Source organism: Marmota monax, unplaced genomic scaffold (genome assembly GCF_021218885.2).
Source record: "Marmota monax isolate L192 unplaced genomic scaffold, Marmota_monax_Labrador192_F-V1.1 WCK01_AAM20220418_F8-fsc00077, whole genome shotgun sequence".
Taxonomy (NCBI): domain Eukaryota; kingdom Metazoa; phylum Chordata; class Mammalia; order Rodentia; family Sciuridae; genus Marmota; species Marmota monax.
Window position 1 is genome coordinate 5,804,112 of NW_026694610.1, and position 17,482 is coordinate 5,821,593.

The 17,482-nt window shown below is 35.0% G+C and overlaps 1 protein-coding gene across 1 annotated transcript in view; it reads left to right on the plus strand.

Moving 5' to 3' along the window:
- The window catches only part of Golph3 (golgi phosphoprotein 3), a 33,733-nt gene extending 17,092 nt beyond the window's left edge, over positions 1–16,641 (plus strand). Inside the window, exons 2-4 of the mRNA XM_046422304.2 lie at positions 4,124–4,255; positions 7,654–7,768; positions 14,697–16,641. Of these exons, the coding sequence (XP_046278260.1) occupies positions 4,124–4,255; positions 7,654–7,768; positions 14,697–15,121 (672 nt within the window). The 3' untranslated portion in view covers positions 15,122–16,641. The remainder of the gene's footprint in view (positions 1–4,123; positions 4,256–7,653; positions 7,769–14,696) is intronic.
- Positions 16,642–17,482: the final 841 nt, after the last annotated feature.

The window sequence follows — 17,482 nt, forward strand, 5'->3', positions numbered from 1 at the left end:
CTATAATCTCTGCTCCCCAAATTTTGACCTTGATCCTGCCCATTGAGGGAAGTATTATGTCTGCAGAACATGTTCCCTGGGTCATTCCCTTGTTATTGTGTCATTCATTTTTTCTTCTGGGCTCCTTACTTTTGAATGGCATGCTATATGAAAAAGGGAGTTTATCCCAGTTTAGTTTTGAACAACCTTAATGTTATCTGCCCTGAAGATTGGCCATTTGTCTGAGGCTTTGACCCTAGAAACTTTAAACAGATTGGTATAGAAGTCTGCAGACGGGTGCTCCATTGCAAAGTGTTTGCCTTCTGGGATTTAATGGTTATTAAGAGGTGACTGGTAAAAGGCAAGTAGTTTTTCTTTTCTTTCTTTTATTTTTTTATTTAAATAAATTGGTCTCCAGGGGTTTCTTCCTGTCTCGCTTCCCAGTTTTGTTCGATATCTCTGAGCTGCACATGGTATAACTTTCAAATGTGCCTGTTTATAGGTTTTTCTGGCATCCCAGTACATCAGCACAGCATATTGGGGTCTTAATGGCATACTCTGTTCTGCATGCTTTGTTGTGTTTTGGATCTATAAACCTAGTAAAGTCATGTTTTTCTGTATTCTTTGTGGGTGGATATGACCTATTCCTTTTTGGGATGTCTCTGTTCTTCTCCTTATATTTTGAAATATATGGACTAATTTCTGATCATAATCTTGGACTTGTAGTGCTCCAAACTATTTATTTTGTGATCGTCTTAGGACTGAGTTATTAGTTATACAGTGCATGGGGGATACCCTCAAGGTCCTGTGGATCCTAGTGCAGCTGCTGCTGCTTCATCAACCAGCTGATTGTCTAGTGGTCCGTCCTTAGGGTGACTGAATGTTGAGCACTAGTGGACTGAGGCCATGAAGGTATCCCCTCCATTAGTGGTTGTAGAATTTCAAATCCATTTAAGGTTGAAATGATTATTAGCTTCCAGGAGCAAGAGTTGGGTACCATCCCTGAATACATTATCAATTCTTTATCCTCTCAAGTATGGTTCCATATTTTTAAATCAAATAATAGCTTGATATTGCCAGTTAATCACTAGTCTTCCCCACATATTTTAATTACCATTTTAAAGTAGTGGCTTTCTCTGCTTGATAGATGGGTATAAGATTTTTGCTGGGCACAAACAAGTGTTGTGAATACATAACTATTCTGCCTAGACTACAGACTACTAATTGCTTCATAGAGAGTAGCAGTTTGAAATCCTCTGGGCTGTCTGGTTGTTATTGATGCACTCCTATAAAATCATATTCACTGATAAATCGGGCAGATTGTCAGCATGACTAGATCTGGGTATTCAGTTGCCCAATCTTGTACCACATTTTAAGTACTGTACAGTAATTGACAAGTTCATCTCTATTGCTGCGTACCCAGCAGTCCTAGACCACAGGTTTCCTCTCTCTTCCATGTATTTAGGTCAGTTCAATAGCTGTAATACTGAATGTCCTTTAAGGTGCCATTATTATTTAAAAGTGCACTCGAATTTCAAAGATACTAAACCTTAGAAATAATATTTTTAGAAGTTGATAAAATATATATTATTAAGGTTAGCACAAGACAGATGAAAAAATAAAAGAACTCAGCACTTGGCAAGATTATCTTATGTAAAGTTCCCCTGCCAGCTGGTAGTCTGTATTGTATTGTCAAAAACCTTGCAAGCCTATGTCATGACCAAATTCACTTGACTCTCCCATTCTATTGCATTCTCCCTTTCCCGTGTGTTATTGCCATCTGATCAGTCATACTTTTTTTTTTTTTTTGGTCATTTTTGTTTAACCTCTCTTTTTAAAACCCTTCTCATTTAATTCTTGATTATGCTTTTATGATATGGATTTTAGCAGAAGGTCACAAAATAATAGACTTTCTGTTGCTTATTTTTGTCTTTTGTTGCCTTTATTTATTTATTAAACTGGGAATTGAACTCAGGGAACTACTACTACTGAGCTACATCTTCAGCCCTTTTTATTTTTTATTTTGAGACAGGGCCTCAGTCTCCCAGGTCTCTGGGATTACAGGTGCATGCTACTATGCCTGGCTTCACTTATCTTTGGAATATTCCTGATGAGTCCCAGAGCCTTGCTATAGAATTGTCCTTCATCTGCTTTCCAACATGAATTTTCCAGAACCATTCACTAAGTATAAATCTCTTAAGTCTATTAATAAAAACTCAATTTTGCTAACATCTCTGGGTTACTGATATCCCGAGATCAGTTGAGACCAATGTTTATTTAGTCCTCTGCTATCAAATGTAAACTTCTAAATTCTGTTCAGCTGGGACTTTCAGGCTGTAGATCCTTCCACACCATTCTTCATGAGGTGTACTTTCTTTGTAGAACTGTAACTCTAGGAACTCCATCTGTGTGTCCAGGTCAGTTAGAGCCACATATCTGTAATTCTAGTACTTCTAGTTTCATGTAGAATCTATTCTGTAATTTTGGTTTCATGTAGAATCTATTTCCAGTCTTCCTACAGCTTTAATTTCTGTGTGTTTTACTTAATCTCTATTATTAGTTTTAATAACCACTTGCAAAATTGCTGGTATTAATTTGATCAGATCATTTACATTTACCAAGTCTAAAAGGAGTCTCTTAAATCTAGTTTTCCCCATCTACCTCACATTTAAATTGACCTCTAAAAAATCCCCCAAACTTATAATTTTGTTTTTCTCTTAGGGTTCCCTTAAATTCTCATTTTCCCAAAGCCCTCCTCATTCTTAAGAATGGTAGCTTTCTCTGTCTACTTTAAGTAGACTTGTATCAATAATTAATTACTTGTATTAAGTAAGTCTTGTATCAATAATGATTCATGGGCCATAATTGACCACTCTGACCTTACAAAGTACCAGGACTGATTATTTTAATTTTTAGTTGTAGATAGACACAGTATCTTCATTTTATTTATCTATTTATCTGTTTGTTTGTTTGTTTGTTTATTTATTTATTTATTTATTTATGTGGTGCCCCAGTCATGTGAGGTAAGTGCTCTACCACTGAACCATAACCCCAGCTTCCAGGACTAATTTTTAAAAGTGCCAGATACAGCTGGGTATGGTGGTGCACACCTGTAATTCCAGTATCTCAGGAGGCTGAGGCAGGAGGATTGTATTATAAGTTCAAGACCAGCCTCCATAATTTAGGAAGACCCTGTCTCAAGGTTAAAAAAAAAAAAAAAAGATCTGGAAATGTAGCTCAATGGTAACCTCCGGCCCCTATTCAATCCTTAGCATCCTTACCCCTGATAAAAGTGCCAGATATGAGGGTCCAGGCCTCCTCAATCCCGGTTAGATCCTAATTCTGACTGTCCACTCTTCTGTCATTCAGTTGACATGTTCTTCTCTCCTACCAAAATTATTTGTTATCCACTTCTGAGGGGGCTTAACTAGAACCAGTGAAGTTTCCACTTTCTTATGAGAACTGAGAATCTTAAATTGATAGCTGTGAACTCTGCTGGCAGAGTTCTTGGCTTTATAATTTGAACAACCCCTGTTTCTTGCTCTTGAAGAGTACCCTGGTGTGATGCCTGATTGACCAGTATTCCCTGATGCTTGGACGTTGCACTTCTATTCTCTAAGGGCCAAGATAATATTTTTACTGTTACCCAGAACTTTAGGCATATAATTGTCCTTTCCACTCTTGGGTTTATGCATGTCTTTTTCTGATGTATTCCAAAATTAACTTTGTGTTTTTATCTTATAGCAACAAATAAATGATGTTTTAATTCTCCTTGAGACCTAATTGGCTAGATTGTTTTTCCTGATTTCCTGAACTTTCTCGCATACTACTAATTAAATACTAGTCTGAGTTAACTTCCAGGTTTCCTGGAACTTGTGATCAGTAAGAGTCTAATACACAGCTCAGTAAAGCATGGATTATATTTCTAAGTCTTTGATCAAAGTTGTTTTATCTGTATATAAGGATATATGGTGAAAAGACAAAAGACCATGGTAACTTTAGATTAATAATATGTATTCTGTTTTTTCAGTATTTTGTTGTAGAAAGATAATGAAAGGTAAAAGACAATAAAAAAATGACTTTGGCTAAAAGTATTTCTGACTCTTAATTAAAGGCAAATTTTGTTTTCCTCTTTTAAAAATAGGGTTACACATCATTTTGGAATGACTGTATATCATCTGGATTACGTGGCTGTATGTTAATTGAATTAGCATTGAGAGGAAGGTTACAACTAGAGGCTTGTGGAATGAGACGTAAAAGTCTTTTAACAAGAAAGGTAAGAGGATTGCTAACATCCTTTTATTGAATTTGTTCTGCTTAAAACAAAGAATGTTTCTACTACTAGCTTTCAGAAATTGAAGTGATTTAAATGTTATCTTTATTGGATTGCATTCCTTATCCTTTTTGTATTCTTGGTTTCCTGATTCTTTCATATATAATGAATAATATAATTCATTATTAGGATCAATGACCACTGCTATTTATATATGTAGATATATGCCCAAGTTTATTTGCTGCTTCTAAAAGCTATGATTTTCAAAGACTTGACATAACTTTAAGAAGTTCAAAAAGGTTTCTGTGTAAGTTACCCTATTGATCTTTTTTTTTAAATTTTTTTTAAAGTTGTAGATGGAAATAGTACCTTTGTTTTGTTTATTTTTATGTGGTGCTGAGGATCCAACCCAGTGCCTCACACATGCAAGGCAAGCACTCTACTGCTGAGCCATAACCCCAGCCCTGGCTATTGATCTTTTTAGTAGACCTTGAGTGCTTTTCAGATATCAGTCTTCACTGTGAAGGTTTGAGTAGTTATTTCTGTGGTGTGGTTCAGTAGAGGTCATATTGGCCTCTACAATGAAAACTACAGAACACTAAAGAAATAAATTTAAAAAGACCTTAGAAGATGGAAAGGTTTCTTTCCCATGCTCTTGGATAGGCAAAATTAATATTGTCAAAATGACCATACTACCTAGAGCACTATACAGATTCAGTGTGATTCCAATTAAAATCCCAACATTATTCCTTATAGAAATAGAAAAAGCAATCATGAAATTCATTTGGAAGAATAGCCAACGCAGTCCTCAACAAGAAGAGTGAAGTGGGAGGCACCACAATACCAGACCTTAAACTATACTACAAAGCTATAGTAACAAAAATGGCATGGTATTGGCACAAAAATAGATATGTAGACCAATGGTACAGAATAGAAAACGAGACAAACCCACTTAAATACAGTTATCTCATACTAGACAAAGGCGCCAAAAACATACATTGGAGAAGAGATAACCTCTTCAACAAATGGTGCTGGGACAACTGGAAATCCTTATGCAGCAAAATGAAAATAAACCCATCTCTCATCGTGCACAAAACTCAAAGTGGATCAAAGACCTAGGACCTAGAAGAAAAAGTAAGGCCCAAATCTTCTTCATTTTATCAGATTAGGTCCCGACTTCCTTAACAAGACTCCTAAAGCGCAAGAAATGAAATCAAGAATTATTTAATAAGATGGATTCAAACTAAAAAGCTTCTTCTCAGCAAAAGAAAGAGTACATTTTGGGAGAAAATTTTTGCCACACACACGTTAGAGAACTAACATCCAGGATGTATAAAGAACTCAAAAAATGTAACACCAAAAAAACCCAAATAACCTGATCAGTAAATGGGCTAAGGAGCTGAACAGACACTTTTCAGAAGAAGATATACACTTGATCAACAAATATATGAAAAATGTTCAACATCTCTAGTAATTAGAGAAATGCAAGTCAAAACTACTCTTAATATTTCATCTCACACCAGTCAGAATGGCAGCTATCAAGAATACAGACAATAATAAATGTTGGCAAGGATGTGGGAAAAGGCACACTGGTGAGACTGCAAATTGGTGCAACCAATCTGGAAAGCAGTATGGAGATTCCTTAGAAAACTTGGAATGGAACTACCATTTGACCCAGCTATTCCCCTCCTTGGTCTATACCCAAAGGACTTAAAATTAGCATACTATAGTAATGTAGCTACATCAATGTTCATAGCAGCTTAATTCACAATAGCTAAACTGTGAAACCAAACTAGAAGCCCTTCAGTGGATGAATGGATAAACAAATGGTGACACACACACACACACACACACACACACAGTGCAATGTTACTCAGCATTAAAAAAGAATAAAATTATGGCATTTGCAGGTAATGGATGGAGTTGGAGAATATCATGCTAAGCAAAGTAAGCCAATCCCAAAACACCAAAGGTCGAAAGTTCTCTCTGATAAGTGGAGACTGATCCATAATTGGGAGGGGAGAGACATGGGAAAAATGGAGGAACTTTGGGCAAAGGGGATGGAAAATAGGGAGGATACACGGGGGCAGGAAAGATGGTGGGATAAGGTGGACATCATTACTTTAGGTAACATGTATGAGTGCACATATGGTGTGACGCTTCAGTGTGTACGACCATAGAAATGGAAAGTTGTGCTGCAATTATGTACAATGAATCAAAATGCATTCTGCTGTCATATACCTAATTAAATAAAATAAATTAAAAAAATAGATTTATTCCCTCACAGTTCTGGAGGCCAGAGGTCTGAAATCTAGGTGTGCTGTGTTTTCTTTGAAGTCTCTAAGGAAGAATCTTTTCCTTGCTTTTTCCATCTTCTGGTTGCTCCAGTTCTTTTTTTTTAATATTTATTTTTTTAGTTTTAGATGGACATAATATCTTTATTTTATTTTTATGTGGTGCTGAGGATCGAACCCAGTGCCTCACGCATGCCAGGTGAGAGTGCTACCACTTGAGTCACATCCCGAGAGAGCCTTCCAGTTGTTCTTTAGTGTCTGTCTATATCTGCTTCTGTTCTGTTTTTAGTTTTTTCTTTCCCCAGAGGGCAGTGCTGGGGATTTAATAAAATTTTTATTCTACTAGTGGTGGCAGTTTTAAAAAAGTCTTTCTCATCCTTAAAATTATTTTTCCTATTTGAATCTTAATCTTTTATTGTGGAAGAAGCTCAGAGGAGTCAATCTTACTTGATTTTTGCCTCCAGTTCATTAGTCAACTTAATGATGTTCAGATTTCTTTCTCTGATGTGAAATGTCACCTTTATTGTATATGAGATTCTTTCAAATAATTGAGACTGTTTTTTGGGGGGTGGGTGGGTAGGGGTACTGAGTATTGAACTCAGTGGCACTCGACCACGAGCTACATCCCCAGCCCTATTTTGTATTTTATTTAGAGGCAGGGTTTCACTCAGTTGCTTACTTAGCCCCTGCTTTTGCTGAGGCTGCTTTGAACTTGTGATCTTCCTGCCTTAGCCCCCTGAGCTGTTGGGATTACAGGCGTGTGTGTGCCACAGCACCTAGCAAGATTGGTTTTTGAATTAATAATGTTTTATAAATGAGTTTCTGGATCAAATAGCCCAAGGTTCAATAAGTGGAATTGTATTAAGAATGAATTATTCTAGCATTTTGCCTTACTAGTTATTGCATAGTAGCTTCATTTTCATTTGTTTGTACCTAATCTGGTTAAGTTAAATACAGAATTTCCTTAACACAGAATTAATTTAAACTTTGAACTTTGATACTGCATGAAATGAACATTTTGAGCTTGGTGAATTACTTGCACAGTTGTTGATTTTTTTTTATTTAAAGAGTTTATGTCAGAAAACAGTCTTAATGCTTGTGTTTTAGGTGATCTGTAAGTCCGATGCACCAACAGGGGATGTTCTTCTGGATGAAGCTCTAAAGCATGTTAAGGAGACTCAACCTCCAGAAACAGTCCAGAACTGGATTGAATTACTTAGTGGTAAGCCACTGTAGAAAAATTAAAAAATGAATTTCATTTAAAAGCATTTATAAAATTTTAAATTCTTTTGAAAGGAGCCCATAAAAAATAGCAGAATCTTGTTTAGTCACTGAGACAGATTTAAAGGTTATTTATCACTAAGGGGGAAAAAAGTGTTTTTTTTTCCCAGTTTCATCTTATGATGTATGTATGTATGTATGTATATATAAATATATGTATTTTTGGTGGTGCTGGGGATTGAACCTAGGCCTTCTGCATGTGAGGCAAGCACTATACTAACTGAGCTATATACCTAGTCCCTGAGCATTTATTGATGAGATGTAATATTCTTTCTTCCAGCTCCCATCATTCTTTATCAGAATTGTAGTCCACTTCTTATTCTGTGTAGGCTGGGTTAAGCTGTGGAGATATCTTCAGATGCTCCGCCCATAAGTCATTTCTTGATCTTACATCATACATACTAATATAATAGTACATTGGGTTTAATAGCATATCTTTGACTGCCACATGTCCTTTGACAGTATATGCATTGGTAGAGGAAATTAGTATAAATTAGTATGTCACATAAGGGTGTTGGGTTGACGTTTAAGATGACTATCTACTTGTATTTACCTAACATTTTATGAGTGACTTTTATTTAGTAACTGAACTTGATTCTTAACTTGAGCAGCTGTTACACTCTTCCCACTTGATTGGACATTGAAAAGATGTGAAGTCTTCTAAGCTTTTCTCAAAAGTATTTAAATACAGTTAAGATTTAATTTAAGCAAATGTATGTTTCCCATCTAGTGAATGTACCAAAATATTGCTTGCTGATTAAAATTTCTTTTCTTTAGGTGAAATATAAATAATGTAATATTTACCATTTTAATCATTTATAAGGGTATAGTTCTGAGGCCAGCTTTCTGATTTTAAAATTTTAAAAATGTTTAGTTGCTTTAAGATAGTATATGGTATCAAATACCAGTTGCTTCAACAATACAGACATAGGTGCTATGAAACTTTTTTAAAAGAGATACTCAAAAACGATTGAAAGAATCTTAAAGTCCACTTGGAACAATTGTATATGTCTAAATAATTTGATAACAGATTAGAGTTTAACAGTTTAACAGTATGGTTCTTTGAAAGTTCGGTAGCTCAGAAAAGAGAAATCCTTGAGATCTTTAGTAGTTGAAGTAAGATGTAGACATTGGATTAGACTTTTTTTTTTAATTATTCTTGGTTGTTCAAAACATTACATAGTTCTTGATATATCATATTTCATACTTGGATTAGACTTTTTTTTAAAGAGTAAAAAAGAGACACAAAAGGAAGTGTGTCTGTTTAGAGGGATTAGAGGTAGTGGTAAAATTGGTGAATCTGTCCTTACGTGCTGGGTCTGTGTTTGTTCCAAAGATTATATGCTGTTGCATTGTTAACAGAAATGTGTGATCATATGTAAGAAGAGAGAATGATTAACACAGGTTTATTGGTGGTTATTACAACCAGCAGTAGAGATGGTACACAGGAGGCTTTTAATGTAGAAATAAAGAAGGCAATTAGAGAATATTTTCATTAAGAAACAAAAAAGTTTATTTACCTGGGATGGATGGTATACCTAGGGACTCATTTTTTATTATATAATGTTAAAACTATTGATAACATTTTAAACATTTAAACATCTCTTAAAATTAATAAAAAATATGCAAGACAGACTTTAAAAGTTTTTAACAAAACTACTGTTTTTAAAAATAAAATTAGTCATGAACTGAAATTAATTTGTATGCATGTATGAGTAGGGGATAAACCCAACAATTATATATAATTATAAACTCTAGTAAAATAAAATTTCTGGCTTCTGAAACCTTAAGTAGTTGATCAGTTTGGTCACAGGGTGTCACTAGACTGCCACATGTATGGGGGAAGCTGCTTATAGTTTAATATGATGTCCAGGCAGTTAGGAGTTCTTTGCAGAGAAATTATTTAGTATGTCATTCTCTTTTGGTATGATTGTTGGGTGGTGAATATTATCTCTTAAGAACTTTTCTTCTCACACTTTCTTTTAAAAAATGAACTACAAATAAATTCTATATATTTTAAATTTGCATGTATAATTTACCAAGTCTTTCCATACATACATACATACATACACACACAGTGATTTAGGGACTGGATCACAGTAATATCTTTTAATGTAGTAATTCAAACACTAATTCATCAAGCATTTATTACAAAAATTTGAAAAGATTTTTAATATTCTTAAACTGAAGTAACTAAATCTTTAGTAGCTGGCATAGATCAAACCTTATATTTTCATTAGTCCATCTATACTCCTCTCATCCCAATTTATACTGTTGTCTTAATTATGCCTAACTTGGGGGTGACTTTATCCTTTGCACTTGGCTTAATTTGTTTTTTTGTTTTTAAAAATAAAAGGTAGAAATTTCAGGATACCAAGATACTCATTTATTTCATTATATCTTTTTTCTTGTGTATCACAAGAAATATTATATAGCACTTGAGATATTCCCTTATGGTTTCAACCTTTTGCTTATGAAATTTATTTTTTATATTTGAGGAGATCTAAAAAACCCTTTGAAGTTTTTATATCTGAGGAGATCTGAATAACTCACTTTTTCTTGAGTGAGCACACATGGTTTGCCCTCTTTCAGGGAATTGCTACAAAAGAAGATGATGACTTGGTCCCTTTTTATTACTTCCTCTGAGGCAGAAATGGTTGCCCATGAGAAGGTCCAATCATAAATGGAACACCTTATTGAAGGTGGGTCTGTGTATAGACTCTTCTCAATTTTAGTTGCAACAGTGAACAATTAAGGTAGCATACTTTGGAGTTGAGAAATTTTTCACAGGAACTTTGTAAGCATTACATGTTCCATTGGTTGTAATATATAAGATATAATTAAGGATATGGTGAGGGCAGATATTCGTATGACTTCAGTACAATAAGCAGTAGTCATAAACTGTTAATCCTATCTATTTCCCTTGAGAAAGAAAACAAACCATTGTGTAGCAGCATTAGAAGAGTGTTCTTTTAAATGCTTACAAAGAGAAATTTAACTGGGTTTTCAGAATTACATACTTCTCTATTTCCTATTGTTTGGGAATAGATGACCAAGATGTTTTGTGGGGCATAAAATTCCTTCCTGTTTAACTTACTAAGTTAAAGTTGGGTGGATTGTTATTTGTTCTGCTACATTTTGGTTTGATGATAACATAAACATATTAAAGCAATAATACCTAATTAGCTAGAATTGCCAGGGGATAGTAGTGTTTTTTTGGTAATTTACATATTAACTGCATGGTTAGTTAATTTAGAATTGAACTGTAGTTTTTTAAACAGACTAATGTAAATTTGGCTAGTATTTTATGTTGTATTAGTTTAAATTTCTAAAAATCAATTAATAGAACCCATTCTACTCTAATTGTTGCCATAGGAAACACAAAATAAAGCCCATGCTGTCTGGTGAAAGATGCAGCAGACAGGCATTTATTGGGAGACAGTGGATTGGCACAATAAAAAATTGGATGTCCCATACCTTTGAAAGAAGATGTGTACCTCCTCTAGGACTTATAGCCCGCTAATAATCACTGGCTATGTATTTTGTTGTTTCTTTGGTCCATAGTCCAGGCTGTTCTTCTCTGGAAATCCAGATTCTCTAGAAATTCAGATTTCTAGATTTAGCTTGGCCTTTCTTTTCTAACTTTCTTAGAAATACCCCTTAATATTAAACCCAAGTCATTTCTCATTTGTTTGGGAACTTTGTTCATGTCATTCATAGGGCCCTCTTTCCATTTTATTCTATCCACTAACATGAATGTGTCTTTAATTAGATTTTAAATTCTTTCAGGGTAAAAAATATGTCTTAATGTTTATACTCTTGTTACCTACTCTATGCTGAGAACATTGTGAATACTATAAATTTTCTCATCCAGGATATTGATTTTGCACATTAGTAAATAATACTTAACAATTATTGAGAACTTAACTGTGTATCAGGCTCTATTCTGAGAATTTGATGTCTCATTGAATTCTCATAATAGCCCTTTGAGCTTGATACAATGTTATCCTTACTTTACAGATGAAGAAATGGAGGAGAGAGGTTGAGCCTTGCACAGGCTACACAGCTGGGTGTTTGCCTAAGTAGGGGTTTAAACTGAACCAGTTTGGCTATAGAGCCTGTTCTTAATCTTGTTTTGTTATACTGCCTCATCAGCAGTTACTAATTTCTTGACATTGAATGTAGTTATGAGCTTGTTTGACACTAGAAGTTGAAATAAGAATCATGTTTATTACTCACTGTTTTTCTTTCATACTGTAAGGTTGTTAAATCTAATATGGCTCCAAATATATTTCAGTGCTTTTTCTTTTTGAAAGTACCAAAGACGTTGAATGTAGCAATTGTTTTTCTTTTGTGGAAATTGATTTGCCAGGACTACTTTTTGTTTGTTTGCTGTCTTTAAATCCATGGAGTGACTTTAATTATTAGTGAGTTAGGTACCTGTGTGTGTGTGTGTGTGTGTGTGTGTTTGTTTTTCTCCTGGCACTGGGGATTGAACCCAGGGAACACTTTATGATTAAACTACATTCTTGGCCCTTTTTATTTTTTATTTTGAGACAGAGACTTGCAGATTTGCTGGGGCTGGCCTTGGATTTGTAATCCTCCTGCTTATTTAGACTCCTGAGTAGTTGGGATTATAGGGTTGTGCAGTTGTGCCTAGATGTCATATAATATTTGACAGTTTTGAATTCCCTGCTTTTTCAAAGTAAATCCAAAATTGACAATTCTGTATCATTCCTTAAGAGGAAACAAGCCCTTTAAAAAAAAATTGTGTGCATATTTTCCTTTAAATTAGATACTTATAGTAGCTGTTTTAAGTTTTTTTGTCTGCTAATTCCATTACCGCTGTCATTTCTGGGTGATGTCTGATTTGGTTTACTATTTTCTTTATTTTTTTCCTCCCTTAGTGTTAGATCATATTTTCTCGCTTCTTTGCAAATCTAATGATTTTTGTGTTTAACTGAATGGCAGACATTGTGAATGTTAGATTGTTGAGTGCTGTTTTTTGAAGAGTGTTGAATTTTGTTTTGGAGTAAATAGTTAAACTACTTGTGGATCATCTTCATCTTATTTTTATTTTATTTTTTTTTTTGGTATCAGGGATTGAACCCAGGGGTGCTTAACTGCTGAGCAGATACCCAGTCTGTTTCATTTCTTTATTTTGATACAGAATCTCACTGAGTTGCTTATTAGGGCCTTGCTAATTTGCTGAGGCTGGGTTTGAACTTGGATCCTCTTTCCTCAGCCTCCCAAACCTCTGGGATTACGGGCACCCACCACTGTGCCTGGCTTGGATCAGCTTATTTTAGAGCCAATCTTGGGTGGTCTGATCTAGTTTAACCCCACTACTAAAGTGTCATCCTTCTGTGGTCTCTTCTGCACATCCTATGTGTTCATTGAGGTCTTTTCACCTAAAGTTTTTCTGATCTTTATGTGAACTCTTGGAATTATTCAGCTAAAACTTTCTGGTATTTCTTTGTCTAACCTTGCCCAATTTCTTACCTTAACATGTGTGGCTTAGTTTTTAGTCAGAGACTCAAGGGTATACCACGCAGGGTTCTAGACTTCCTTTCTGTGCATAGATCTTGCTTCAGTACTCTGCCTTGCACATTCCAGCTTCCTTGGCTTCTCTGACCTCTGATCTCAGACCAGAGTGACTATTCTGCTCTGTTGTCTTGTGTGTGCCTTCAGGTAGTAAGTTTGGACATCATAGGGGTTGCTTAGATTTCCTCCAGATTTCTATTTATGGTGAGGCAAGTCTAGGATTGAATGATTACTCTGTCAGAAGCCTGTATTCACTAGTATTCAATCATATAGTAACATACTTGTCCATGGCTAACTGAACATAGTTTAAGACCACTAGAACTTTCTGTGATGATGAAAATATTTTATTTCATGCCATCTAGTCAGTAACCAAGGGCTGCACATAGCTATTTGTACTTGAAATGTGACTTGTGCAACTGAGGAACTGTGTTTTTTTTTTTTATTTTTAATTTAGTTATTTTGAGTATTTATTGGTCTGTTGTGAGCACTCCAGTTAAAGGTTTTCTCAGTTTTATAAAATTTTAACCTTAGAGCTTTTGCAACTAATTAATGATAGCTGTGGTTGATCTTTGTCATGTCCTAATTTTGGAAAGTATTGTAGTATTTTTTTTTCAAATTACAAAAATAGTTAACATTTGTTTGAGACATTTGGAAAATAATGAAAAATACGAAGAAAAATTGTCACACAGAATCCAAAAGATAATCAAGGTTAATATTTTGTTATATTTCTTTCAATCTTATATAAAGAAAAAAACTTGTAGTGAAAAATATTTGCTTTTATTTAAAATATTTATCTTGGAAGTATGCACAAGATTAAAATTGTGAAATTTGTTGTCCTCTTACAATTAGCTTTATGTTATTTGTCATCAAAGCAAGCCTGCACAGGAAAGCCTTTAGACTATGTGTTTGGCACTTCCAGGAATATCATGGAAACATCAATTTTTTTGTCCATTTGTTGCAGGCTGGTGTTTTGTAGAGAAAGTTTGTATTTTGCTGTTGGCTGCTTTTTGGCAATAGCTGGAGTGAACTAGAAATATAATTTGAGTTCATTTTCCCATTAGACTAAGGGTGACTATGGTTTGAAGACTATTTTCTGATTAGATTTTTGTGTGAATACCGTGCCTGAGAATGTGTCAGGTGCCTAAAATTCAAAGGTCTAGCCTCAGATGCTTCATGGTCTTATTGGGGAGCAAAATATTGTTGAGTTTTTTTATTTCTTGGGGGAAAAGTTAAATTTTACTGCTCATTCTATTACTATTAAACTTTGCAAAATTAGCAAGTAATACTCATCATTTCATTTCTAACTTCCAAAATCTTTTGTTTAGGTGAGACATGGAATCCATTAAAATTGCATTATCAATTAAGAAACGTGAGGGAACGATTAGCTAAAAACCTGGTGGAAAAGGGTGTACTGACGACAGAGAAACAGAACTTCCTACTTTTTGACATGACGACACATCCTCTCACCAATAACAACATTAAGCAGCGCCTCATCAAGAAGGTACAAGAAGCTGTTCTTGACAAATGGGTGAATGACCCTCACCGCATGGACAAGCGCTTGCTGGCTCTCATTTACTTAGCCCATGCCTCGGATGTCCTGGAGAATGCCTTTGCACCTCTTCTGGACGAGCAATATGACTTAGCTACCAAGAGAGTGCGGCAGCTTCTTGACTTAGACCCCGAGGTAGAATGTCTGAAGGCCAACACCAACGAGGTTCTGTGGGCAGTGGTGGCGGCATTCACCAAGTAACTCTGTCGGAATGAAATGTTTCCTTTCTTTCATGTAAACCAGTAGTTTTTCTTCTATTGACTTCTGGTTTTCTGCAGTTTGTACTTTCCCACACTATAATTGGCTTTTGTTTTATAAAATGGTGGGTGGCTTTTTCTTTTTGTATGTATGCAGGATTCTGCTGGTACGAGAGGCCTTCCTCTTTCTGTTTTTAACAAATTTACTGCCATATTGGCATTCCATTCCCCGTTTCCATTCTCACTGTTACCTGTTTTGGGTTTCTGATGTACTTTGTCTTCAAAGTACTTCCAGTCACCTCACGTGCACAGTTTCTGGATTACCTCAACTTGAGTTTTCCCACATGTGCATGTCCATCTATATCATTCTGCCTACAATTCAGACAGAAGTCACAACAAGGCCTTCAACTCACCAAAGGTAAATATCTGTATCTATTAGGACATTTTATACATAGACCTCAGTTGAGATGTATACTTAGCAAAATTATTTTTAAATTGAGACAGCACAGTAAATACTTAATATAAAATGCCCCTTGGATTTTTGCTTCCCATGTAAATCTATTGTATTATTATTCTTGTTATAATTTTAACTATTAAATCATAAAGGTCCAGTTGTTTCACAAAGCCAGTTTGGAATGAGCTGCATTCCAGTTAAGCTGTATATAGTTTGAATTATATATAAATTACTCCTTCTTCTGGCCACCCTGCCTCCATCTTAGTATTTTGCAAGATTTGATTAGTTGTACACCTGGTGCCCCTTACTAGCTTCAGTCATTGTTATTTGATGGCAAAATAGACCTCTCATCATTGAAAGAGAGAAAAAAATGTGTATCTGATTGGTGCTGGGATTTTTTTGAGCTCTGCCGTTCATGGTACTCTTTGCCTTTGCATCTGTTTTTGGATTTTTTTTTTTTTTTTGGAGGGGGTGTGTCTTAACTGTCCTTATGATTTCTGTAGGGAAGAGGCTTGTGACCAGTACTAATCTTGAGTACAGTTTTTTTCTGTCAACAAGTAAATTAATGTCTGCTTCGAAATGTCACTTAACTACTTACACTTCCTTGGGGGAAAAAAAAAAATCAAATGTCAGTCCTAGCAGATGTTGCATGTAAATTGGTAGCAAGTAATGACTACAACTCAGATGATTAAGAATTTTGTAACAGAAAGCTCTGCTGTTTTAATTTTTTATATGCAATTATGATAATATGATAATTAGCACATTGTAAGACTAGAAACCTTTGCTTTTAAAGTTTATTTTTACTATTTCTTTATCACTGTTTATCATACCACCATTGGTTTCATAATGTAAATACTATACATTGAACAAATTAAATGTCAATTTTTTATTACTATAGTTCATGTTAATAGTGGGGCTTTCAGGTGTTTAGGAATTTCTTTGGTTAACATTCATTGCAAAAGTACTAGATGGTGTATAACTCTAGAGTTGAATTTTAAGGGATTCCCTAATATGTATACTATCTTTTTATCTGAAATAATAAATAAACTATGATCTTGAAAGTGCCTGAATCAGAGCAAGCATGTCATTTGTATTTTTGTGTTTTGAGTTTGCTTTTATTTTTTAAAAAATATCTTATTTTTTTAGTTGTAGTTGGACACAATACCTTTATTTTATGTATTTTTATGTGGTGCTGAGGATCAAACTCAGGGCCTCACACATACTAGGCGAGCGCTGTACCGCTGAACCACAACCCCAGCCCCTTGAGTTTGCTTTTAAATGAAGTTTTACCTAGTATAGAATTGTCAAATTTCAATGCAAGACTTGGAAAACTTTTTCTTAAATATCCAGATATACGTTTTAGGCTTTTTATTTTATTTTATTTTTTTAAGAGAGAGAGAGAGAGAGAGAGAATATTTTTTTTTTAACATTTATTTTTCAGTTATTGGTGGACACAACATCTTTGTTTGTATGTGGTGCTGAGGATCGAACCCAGGCCGCACGCATGCCAGGCGAGCGCTGCGCTACCACTTGAGCCACATCCCCAGCCCCTATTTTAGGCTTTTAGAGCCACATATTTTGTTTGTTACAGCTACTCCTCAACTTGTTGAATGAAAGCTGTCATTGACATTATAAATAAGAGACTAGGCTGTGTTGGAATAAAACTTCACAGAAACAATCAGCTCTCCATGGCCTACAGTTTGCCAGCCCCTGTACTAATGCATGAAAAAAAGACACATTTTTCTGTCCATTCAAATAACCTCCTTGACTGGGTGTAGTGTTGCCTGTCTATAATCCCAGCTACTCAGAAAGCTGAGGCAAAGATGTTCTTGAGTTTGAAGACTGCCTAAGCATTTAGTGAGAGACCCTGTCTCAAAAGCAGAAACCTCCTTTTTCCCCCCCAAAGTGATA